The 11,565-nt window shown below is 40.2% G+C and overlaps 2 protein-coding genes across 2 annotated transcripts; both read right to left on the reverse strand.

Annotated features, from left to right (window-relative positions):
* Positions 1-3,969: 3,969 nt before the first annotated feature.
* On the reverse strand, positions 3,970-7,944 carry LOC127777578 (D-3-phosphoglycerate dehydrogenase 3, chloroplastic-like). Its single transcript, XM_052304179.1, has 5 exons — positions 7,185-7,944; positions 5,552-5,928; positions 5,250-5,360; positions 5,067-5,162; positions 3,970-4,987 (listed from the first exon to the last, which is right to left on the reverse strand). Exons 1-5 carry the CDS (start codon positions 7,768-7,770, stop codon positions 4,316-4,318), a joined length of 1,842 nt encoding a protein of 613 aa, XP_052160139.1. The 5' UTR covers positions 7,771-7,944; the 3' UTR covers positions 3,970-4,315.
* A 347-nt stretch (positions 7,945-8,291) lies between these two features.
* On the reverse strand, positions 8,292-8,933 carry LOC127777579 (pollen allergen Lol p 2-A-like). The gene has a single exon (XM_052304180.1). The coding sequence runs from the start codon at positions 8,852-8,854 to the stop codon at positions 8,501-8,503; it is 354 nt and encodes a 117-aa protein (XP_052160140.1). The 5' UTR covers positions 8,855-8,933; the 3' UTR covers positions 8,292-8,500.
* Positions 8,934-11,565: the final 2,632 nt, after the last annotated feature.

Genomic DNA, 11,565 nt, shown 5'->3' on the forward strand with positions numbered 1-11,565 from the left:
AAGAGAGTGTTTTTGGAACTTTGCAAAACTTCCTAAGTTGGGTGACTTGTTATGGACTCCCTCCGTTTTATATTATAAATTGTTTGACTTTTTTTCTTATCAAATTTTGTTAAGTCTGGCCAAGTTTATAATGAAATTTAGCAATATATCTAAAATATTAAATTAGTTTCATTAATTCTATTTTTCATAATATGTTTACTTTATGTTAAAAATACTACTATGTTTTCTATAAACTTAATCAAACATGAAGAAGTTTGACTAGAAAAAAAATCAAACGACTTATAATATGAAACGGGGGAGTATTTGGTTGTAAAGGTCACATCATAATCAAGCACTACATAAATAAAATAATAATAAACTAAAATGTGTTTAGTGTAAGGAGTAAAAAGAGAAGACGAAATTCGATAAGCAATAACTTGTTTCCTTCTTTCGTGGGAAAGCCTTTTTATAATTTCCCTCATCAAAATATATATTTCATTTTCTGCTTGTACTCCATGTTATGATATGTGACATGATATACTGTCTCCATGTTATCATGTCTTTTCATAATTCTGTGTGATAATTTTTGTACTATTTTTTTAAGAGGGAAGTATATATGAGAATGATCTCATGGCTGCCCATCGAACTTTCTTCAGAAAATAATTGAACTTGACAGAAACAGCATCTATTTTTTTAGAAAAAAAAAACCCTATAAATATCATTCATGCAATGCACTGGATCATAAACACCTCAGATTCAATCCCATCAATTAATTGACTTAACAATTGATTGAACATTTGAAAATAGGATGACGTTGAAATCCAAATTTTGTTCAAATGTTAGTATTGCCCAATTAACCTGTGAGGGACAAACTACTGAGAATTGGTGCCATTAAAGCATAGTACTCCCTCCGTATTATAATATAGGGGATTTTGACTTTTTATTTGCACTGTTTTGACCATTCGTCTTATTAAAAAAATTAGAGTTATTATTTATTTTATTTGTGACTTACTTTATTATCCAAAGTACTTTAAGTACAACTTTTCGTTTTTTCTATTTGCACAATTTTTTTTAATAAGACGAGTGGTCAAACAGTGCAAGCAAAAAATCAAAATCCCTTATATTATGATATTATGGATAGGGAGTAGTAATCATCTCCTCTTGTCGATAGGTACATTGTGTCGCTGCCGACAACCAAGAATAATCTCCAGGACGTGTTTAAAGAAATTTATCTTTCCATTCATTTATGTTAATCAGGCTATCATTAACTGGCTTAATATTGATTATAAGCAGCTTATTAGAAAAAAAAATAAATTTACGAGTAAAACTTTTACATATATGACCTGGACGATTTAAAATTCAATAAGAAAATAAACTTCAACAAAAACATCAAAATGAACTTCAAAAGGTCTTAACATTCCCATTTTAGTAACGGCTTATAAGTTGTATGTCAAATAATAACTCCCTAACAGTACGTAGCATCACTCTTGCCTAAATGAATTACCCACTTACATTTTATCATCGAAATTTAGTACTAGAAATTAAGCATAACACTTGATAGCTACTATAAATCAACACTCCATAATGAGACTATGTAGCTACTCGGCTACTCCTTACATCGTAAAATATAGCAACTTTTAACTTATATCTAAATTGTGTTTAAGCATAGCAACTTTTAGCTTCTCTCTATCCTTAAAAAATCAACTTAGCACTGGATATGATACATTTTAATATAATATATATTTAGATCTGTAGTATTAGAACGTGTCACATTTAATTCTAGATTCACTTTCTATGAGACGGGACGAGTATGGGAGTGAATTAGTGGCCACACCGAGATGCATAATTCTCTTCCGTGCGCACCGGATCAAGGTTGGTGGGGTCTGAGCAACACTAACTCGAAGGTCTGAGAGATGATTGGTTCCCACGCCAACATCTTTGGAGGGGCCCAGCCTTCCCGTGTTATTAAGCTTTCTTCACGTGATTTCGGCATTTCGGGCAAGATTTTGGGCTCGCCAAATGATGCGAAATCTCATAATTTGGCGACAGTTCACGATCGGAATTTTCCAGACGCCCTGGTTGCCACTTGGTCGATGCAATCCAATCCATCTCATCGATGGCTTCTCATTACACGAAACGAGGCTTGCGAAAAAAATGTCTACAAGTGGACATTTCCACCCAATCAAAACATTTCAAAATAATAATGCCTGTATTTATTTATGCTTTAGTATATACTACTAGTACGACTCTTGTACCAGAGCCTGTCCAGTCAAATTTATTTGACATTGAGAATACTAAAATTGTTCGGAGGTGCCCGTAACCAGTACTCGGCACAAAGAGAGCAATGGGTAGGAACGACCCGACTTATATGATATGTGCCACAAAACTTGTTTTTTGAAAACTGAAAACAAAGAGATTTTCAGTTAAAAGTAGTATGGCAAAAGCAAAACGATACCTTCATATATCAGAAAGAGATTTACAGATTTCTCATGGGATTAGGCTGACCACCCCCACTAAAACAAACAGCTTCCCCAATGCTACAGTCTACAGGTCGCTATCAAATATCAGTCGTGTGGCTGGCATGAGAGCAAGGCTAATAATACAACCGATTTATTGGCTATAAAATTCTTTATAGCCTTCTCTCAGCCTATCCATATAATAGTTAGCTCTTCACAATTAATATAAGGCTCACTTGTCTCTCTCATAGAGTTTCTTGGTTCTTGTGTCTAAGCCGGCTATAAATTTACAGCCCGCTTCTCCTCTCTCTCTCATCTCTTCTCTCCTTCACCTCAGCATTTAGCTGGCTTACAGACTCAGTAGTAGTAGGAGCAATTAACATTTTCAGCTTGTGTGCCGTGGCCTAAATCTGAACAGAATTGACCTGCAAAGCTGCTACAGCCAAGCAACCGAACCCTATCTGAAACAGTGTGCAGACTGTGCAATTCTGAAGAAACAGTCATCCTCCCCGGCTTGGCTTTCATGTGAGGCATGCATGAGTGCATGACGCCCATTTCTTCTTTTCTGAATTATGAGCATGGTGACAGCTTTGCTGCTACAAATCACTGAAAATAGGATTAGGATTTGTTCTTCTTAGTTGATCTAGGCTTAAATGCTAGTATCGTCTTATCGACTTATCATGCCTTTTGGGATGTGTCATCATGGGTCTTTTTGATGCTAGGCTTAGCATTCTTATCCTTCTATTCATATAAGTATTGTTTATGCAATTATGCTTGTACGTCAATATATGACCAGTTAACCATTTTGACCCCCTGTTTCGTTTAAAAAAAAAGAAAAAGAAGTGCTCCTTTTCAACTGCAGATCATTTACTTGAGCCCAGAATTTACTTGTGGCTCAACCAGTAGCATTTACTTGAGATCATTAATGCTAAACTCAGGGACAGAGACAGGAAGAGACGAGCAAGGGCTTGGCTTCAAAGTTTACATTGAGGGTGTGTTTAGTTCACGCTAAAATTGGAAGTTTTGTTGAAATTGGAACAATGTGAAGAAAAATTGGAAGTTTGTGTGTGCAGAAAAGTTTTGATGTGATGGAAAAGTTGAAAGTTTGAAAAAAAAGTTTGGAACTAAACTCGGCCTGAATCTACTGAATCTTTTGGTAAATTTCGGAAACTAACGCTGTTGCCCCCCTCTCAACCAATTCTTTTACCGTTTCTAACTCCGATGCTTGGGCCAAACTGGTCCTTGTAGTTGTAGTGCGAGGTTGACACGCACTTTGTTTTTCTCTGGGTTGCCGAGAGAATGATCTATCTGTCATGCTTGGTCACAGAAAGCAGCTTTGTCTAATGTACAGAGCACCCACTCTGGTTGCCGAAAGGCGAACACTGTAATGGCATGAATGAATGCCAGTTTGGCTGGCCATGTGTTTGATTGGCCAGCTGCAGCAAAAGCGAAGGCAATGGTCGCATTAACAGCTATCCATGCCCTACATTAACAGCAAGTTCCAGAGATGCATAATAAAGCTTTGCAACCAAAGAAAATAGGATTAGGATTTGTAGGTAAAGTTAACAAGAGTTCGTGATAGTAGCTAGTCTCAGAACAGAGGTCAGCAACTCAGCATTCAGCAATCAGAAAAACTTGCACAAGTTGAAGATATCTCAGCACAGCTGCAAGAGCATTTGAAACAAACCAGCAGGGGCAACAGATCAATGAATAAACATTGCAATTTGCATAGTGTTCATCAAGTATATATCTACGTGGACTGAAAATAAATGATGTTCTAACCTAAATTAACTAGCTAAGCTTGCCAAAAAAAAAACCTATGCCACGCCAATGGAGCAGAGGATGTTATTGTGGTAAGCTACTGTTATACACCTTATTATCTAAAGCTTAATAAAGACAAACTCCTCAACTGATGGTATGTCGCCGATCAACTTGAGAGCTTCCTTCTCAGGCTCCTCATCAACCCCAATGGCCATTATCGCCTGCTTTCCAGGAGCAGTCCTTCCAACGCTCATGAAATTCACATTCACATTCATCTTCCCCAAAATTGATCCTACCTTTCCAATGATACCTGGCTGATCAACTTGACGGCAGAGTATTAGGTTGCCCTCAAGACTAACATCCACACTGAATGGCCCAACAAGTGTGAGATGTGGTTTCCCATCCTTCACCTCTCCCTCCACTCTGATGTCACCTTCGTCAGAGAGGGCACCGGCGAACTTGGACTCTACATTGGCGAGATGCACCTGGATAGAATCTATAGGGATCTCCGGTGATCCATCAAGGAGGATTCTCTCTTCGCTGATGCGAAGGCCTCTTTGCTTGGCCACATAGTCAGCATTGACAATGTTAACAAATGCACTTGAAATGGGCTCGATGATGCCTTTGGTGACCATAGCACGGAGTACCCTTGTGTCCAGATCATCAGGGTCTCGAGATGATGAATATCCAATCTTCACTCCCTTAATCCCACTTCCCCCAGCTACAAGTTGCACGACAAGCCGACCTAGTTTCTCAGCAAGGACAACATACGGAGATAACTCCGATAAAACCTACGAGAAAATTTTAACATGAGCAGATTGTATAATTATGTGGAACACATAACAGTATGGTCCTTGGTAATGAAAGTACCTCAGCGGGGACCATCGGGGCATTAACAGCAGTAGCAGCTAATTCCCCTTTCAGTGCTCCAAGAACAGCCTCTGCAATTTCAAGGGCTACACCTTCCTATAGAAGCAAATCACGTCAGGTTGAGAGGATAAGCTAGTAAGATGTGGTATTAGCACAGAACGAATATCAATCCAAATAGCAAACCTGTGCTTCTGATGTACTAGCTCCAAGGTGTGGAGTGACAGTCACATGTTCATGGTGTACTAACTTGCTGTCTTTTGGTGGTGGCTCCTCAGTGAATACATCAAGTGCTGCCTGACTCATACCTCAAAGCAATCAGGAAAAAGGCTAAAACAACCTTTTCTGACCAACAAAAATGAATGTTATGTTGTATTTACATTAAAACACACTGCACAAACAACATGATATCAGGAGTTCACATCAACAATTCGACAGCACTATGTGTAATCAACAACAGGATGAATGACCATGACAAAAGGAATTACCTGTGAAACTGTTCCATTATCGAGTGCTCTCAGCAACGCGTCTTCATCAACTACCCCACCCCTTGCAACGTTAATAATCCTCACACCTTTTTTCATGTTTGCAAAAGTTTCATCATCGAAAAGCTTTGCTGTTGATGGTGTAAGTGGCATATGCAGTGATATGAAGTCTGCAGTGGAGATGGCCTCATCAAACGATACAAGGTCTACACCAATTGCCCGGGCTCTATCAACAGGAGCATAGGGATCATGAGAAATGATATCCATTCCAAGTCCTTTCGCGCGTCGTGCTACTTCTGAGCCAACCTTCCCAAAGCCCATAATAGCTAGCGTCTTTCCCACCAAAGAAACACCAACATATTTGTTACGTTGCCATTTGCCTGAGTATGTGCATAGAACCAAAGAGAAACATGATTCTGCATTAGTACATGTGTAGTATGTAGTGTCAAAACAATGTTTCAAAACTGTTGCTTAAGCATTTTATATCCATTAACTGTTACTGTTGCACACTTGTAATGTTGATAGGTAGAGATGTCCTGAAGTTTGAACCCAACAATGTGTGCCTCACTGCCTCTTGCTAACATTTACTAGGAGTTATATAATCAAGCCTGAATTTCAAATTTACTAATGGAACATGATGTTACTAAACTCTAGCCACGATAATAAATAAAATGGCAGCAGTTACATATTCCACACAGAGTAAAATGACAAAAGGTACTGCTAGGTAACTCATTACGGACCAGATCACTGATTGAAGTATTTGTTGAAACATTACCTACTAGAGAACATATTTCCACATAGGAAGTTATATTGATCTTACCCAAATAAAGAGGAGAACAGAGCACATTTGCACAACATAGGTCCAGGACACGCTATCGTATACTCCTAGTCTCCTACACTGCTGTTCGTATTTTAGGACCACAAAACTCGTAATTACTGCTGCATAATATCAGCAAACAAGTAAATCACCAGCTCCAATTAACTGATATCCTTACTAATTACTACAGTACAAATCAATTGATCTAGTACTTGCCATACAACAATCATTCACACGTACACACCTGGGGTTCAATAACTTCAATCCCCGGCATGGCATTGAGTGAGAGCGTTCTTTGGGGAAACAAAAAAAAGAAAAGTGGAGTATGGACTACATTGTTTGTCAAGCAAACACAAGAATGTATGTGTGGTGGTGTAGTACTACAGTTGTAAGGCAAAACTACAGTTATAACTCGATCATGCCATTGGTGCCACCGATACTAAAACATGGCAAGTTGTGGCCTGCACATCATACCAGCATCACTTGCAACCTAACCATCAGAACAAAGCAATTTATATGCATCCATCGAAACAAAGATGCAGTTAAGCCTCCATGCAAGGTGAATCTCTTAGAATAACAACACGGACAAACGTATCAGTCACTGTTATGCAAACACGCAAAAGCTTTGGGCGTCATTTGTATTAGAAATGGATAGTCATTCACTGTAACCCACCAGTGTTCATCGATCAGAAAATACACTAGAATTTTGCGATAGCATTTTGCTGCAATATCTCTCTCCTAGTATTCTAGACAACTCGATGATAAGAATAACATGGTATAATGTGGTGACCTTAATTGTTTGGAGAAACGAGGGCGTACCGGCCTTGAGGGAGGCGTCGGCCTGGGCGACATTGCGCGCCATGGCGGCGAGGAGGGCGATGGCGTGCTCGGCGGCGGCGACGGTGTTGGCGGTGGGGGCGTTGACGACGAGGCACCCGGCCTCGGTGGCGGCCTGGAGGTCGACGTTGTCGATGCCGACCCCGGCGCGGCCGACGACGCGGAGGCGGCCGCGCGCGGCCTCGAACACCTCCCGCGTCACCCGCGTGGCGCTGCGCACCACGAGCGCGTCCACGAGCGACACCTTGGCGCGGAGCTCCTCCGCCGTGAGCTCGTACGCGCAGTCCACGTTCGCGAACCTCCGCAGCAGCTCCAGCCCCGCGTCGCCCAGCTTCTCCGTCACAAGCACCGTCGGCCTTCCCGCCGCCGCCTCCGCCGCGACCCCACGGGCGGAGGGCGCAGCAGCGGGGACCCTGCAGGCGAGGAAGAGGCGGCCGCGGCGGCGGAGCGGGGAGGCGCGGCGGTGTGGGGCCAGGGCTCCCGCGTGGTCGTGAGCCGCGTCGGCTGCGGCGGACGTGGACGGCGGCGGTGCGGCGAGTAGGTGGCAGAGCGGCGGCGCCAACGCCATGGTGAGCGTGTGATATCGGGATTCGGGGTTTGATTGTATATCGGAATCCGTACTCCGTTGCGGGGGAGGTGTCGCCTAGTTTGTGGACGACGACGGATTTGATAGAGGCGCATGTGGAGAGACGGATTATCCTCGTTGATAATACTCGTCGTTTCGAGCAAGGTTATGGTCTCAAAAAAAATAACTTTAACCATTATTTTTATTGTAATATGTATAAAAGTGTTAACAAATATATGATTTTATTAAATTACTTTCTAAGACTAATATGTAGAGACAAATATTTTTAAAATAATTTATAATTAAAGATTCTAAAGTTTGATCTCGCTTTTGTCTAAGACGATAAGTATTATTAGTCTGGAGGGAGTAGTAAAAAGAAATAGTTAAAATTGAATTAGTACGATGTTTTAAAGCCATTATTTTATATACATTTTTTTAAAAAAACATACTTTAACAATTTAATAAGTATATATGCGTAAAAAAGATTGAGTAGAAATTGAGAAGATATAGTATAAAACACAATCTTAACAACAATTTAAGTACTCAGTCCGTTTAAAAACAAAGGACAAACAGATCTATTTTGTCAATGGACTATTACCGATGAAATGACAACAGAAAAATATTTTTTGGCTCGCTCGCAGGCGGCCCAATCTGTCTTAAAATAGAATTATTTAGAGGCTAAAAATTCTCATGCGACTCAACAAAAAAAAAAAAAAGCATACGTGTATGTTACTTAGAGCTGGATACCACTCTTGTAGACAGAGCCGGCCGTAAAGCTTTCGGGAATGACATCGTCGACGACGCGGTACCCGCCATTCTTGACGAGGAAGCGGACGGAGAAGGGGCCCTTGAGTGGCGAGCCGCTTTTGATCGTCCAGGTGTTAGACGATGATTCCTTCAGCGCCGTCCAGTCGCTGGCACCCTTCTCCTTGATCTCCACCTCAGAGATGGCGATGTTGGTGATGAGTTCCAGGCTAGTTGCGCTAGAGCCCTCATTGACCTTGAAGGTAAGCTCGGTGGCGTATGAGCCAACGACAAACAGTGTCGCCACTGCTGCGGCAAGCAGGAAGGAGGATAAGGAGGCCATTGGCAAGGTAGCTGGTTAGCTGGAGTAATCTTGCTTGTTTCTTGATAATAGAGGGATGGATCAATGAGTTGGGTGTTGCAACAAGATATGTATTTATAGGTGGCGAGGATAAGAAAAACAAATATAAACATACGGCGCCCCATAAAGATCGCTAGCTGGTTTATTCATGGCAAACACTTGTACAATGTCTATAAATAGATCCAAACCTGATAGTTCTGCTTGTCTTTCTGTCAGGAAAAAGCGCAGGGCATGCAGACCTCTTAAAAGTCAAATAACATGCATGTGGAAAAATAATTTTATGAGGCCTTGTCTCAAGCACATTGGTGAGAAACCATATTCACAAGTTGACACGTGTCCTCTCCCTAAATTCATTAATTAACGCATGAATTTAGTTGTAGGTTATCCTATGTGACTTGTTTCGAATATGGTCTATCACCAACATGCATGTGACCAGGTTTTACAAAATTATTTTTTTCATGTATTGTCCTCATCTCTTCTCTTTTTTTAATGAGTTACTATAAATTATCTTTTATTTGTATTATTTACTATACTTATACTAATTTTTTTTCTATTTGCGTAAGTTGAATTTAAATTTACAGGTTTGTGAAGTGATATATCACATATCGGTATATCTTATCAGCTTTCTATAACTTTTTAGGTGACATGCATGCATGAAACAACGAGTGCACATTATTCCTCTAGTGAAAAAAAACACTTTCTTACAAGTTGGGTACATGGAACGAGTTAATGATCAATCGAATGATAAAAAAGACTTTCCCTAGCTTGAGCCCCTACAAAATGTACAAATGCTCTCAGAATTAAGAGCGAGACTCAGAGAAGGGTTTTAGGCAGTATATATAAACCCGGCCATAATCGCAAATCACAACAAAAGAAGGCGATGTAGTGATGCACCAACCTAAGAGATCAATTATTACCCTTTCCATCCTAAAAATATAGCAACCTAAAACCAGATTAGATATTAATACTATGTTATGTTTAATTTGATCTGAAGTTGCTTCTACCTCCTTTTCATACTACAAGTTATTTTGATTTTTTTTATAAGTTAAACTTTTTAGATTTGACTAAATTTATAGAAAAATATAGTAATATTTTCAACACAAAACTATCAAAATATGTTCAATGTTAGACATAATGATCAGTGTTATAAGTATTATTATATTTTTCTATAAACTTGGTCAAACTTTTAAGAAGTTTGACTTAAAAAAATCAAAATGACTTATAATATAAAACGGAGTGAGTATATTTCAAGACGGATGTAGTAGTACCCTCGCAATTTTGTCAATTTTCTAAATACTACATGAGCTAAGCATTTTCTATATTTCCATATTAAACTTCGTTCTTGCATGCCAACGATGGGAGCATGTCTAGTCAAACAGAGTCTGGCGCGGTGACACCATGGTGCTAAGGGTGTTATTGGCTAACCTGCGAAGGACCAAAATAAATCATTTATTCTAACGTTTATTTTAACTTATAAGTCGATTCGCGAGTTAATCACTTACACCCTAACCTGACGCCGTCGGGGATGCACCCTGGCGAGCGATCGACAGTTGGCCGTCTCTCCAACCCTCCAAGTGGCCGGTCCCCTATCATCGTCAAGGCCACACCGACGCGCATCCCGTCCCCTTTGCAGCTGCATTCCAAGTTGCCAACCAACCGCGGTGTAATGTAACCGGTTACCCAACTAAAAAGCATCCTAACCTAACTGGGCCCCCTCCCCACTTCGGGCCAAATGAACGAACGAGCCACACCAAAAGGCCCAAATGCACAACAAGGCCATGTAAATTTTCACAGGAGAAAAGGGAACACGCCTTGTCAGCATTTTTCTCCCTGACACACACACATGTGTTAGGGTGTGTTTAATTCACGTCAAAAGAAGTTTAATTGAAATTAAAACGATGTGACAGAAAAATTAAAAGTTTACCTACGTAGAAAAGTTTTGATGTGATAAAAAAATTAAAAGTTTGAAGAAAAAAGTTTGGAACTAAACTCGTCCGTGTTCGCGTAATAATCGTCGTGTGTACCGTACGTATCTGATGAGACACACACAGAGCAGAAGAAGATTAGCCGATCTTTTTTTTTTAAATCTGATGATGTTATTTTGTGCTCCGCAACGAATTCGGATCCAGCAACTGTCCCCGGCGTACGTGATCCTGCAAGAAACCACCATGTTTGGCAAAGCAAAGCACCGGTTAGGAGTTAGGACAGCGTGCGTCAGAGGCTCAGAGCAACCTGAATCATCTGTGTAACAACGGTCCAAACTAACCAAGCCTAACTGATAACGAGATGTTGAGAAACCCCTGCAACTGTACATTATATACGTCGGTTGTCCTAACCAACCAAAAGCAATGTCAAAATTTTAAATTTTCAAACTTAATTTTAAAGTTGATTTTAAGATATTTTTTACATAGTTTCTATTTTAGCGTTGGCTTTTAAGTTAGCAGGACTATATATACAAAAGTTTTACTTATAAATTATTTTTTATTTTCTAATAAGCCATTCTGACTAGGGATGGCAATTTGACCCATTTACTCGTTTACCCATTGGTAAAACCCTAATAGAGTTGGATTTGCTCTTCATTTAGCACCTATGGGTTTTTTATTGGGTCAAAACTTGTACCCAACGGGCAAATGGGCATAGACATGAGTAGTCACTATCCATGCCCGCTTCGCCCGTTTACCTGCGAAAACTAA

The sequence above is a fragment of the Oryza glaberrima genome, chromosome 6 (genome assembly GCF_000147395.1).
Source record: "Oryza glaberrima chromosome 6, OglaRS2, whole genome shotgun sequence".
NCBI lineage: Eukaryota > Viridiplantae > Streptophyta > Magnoliopsida > Poales > Poaceae > Oryza > Oryza glaberrima.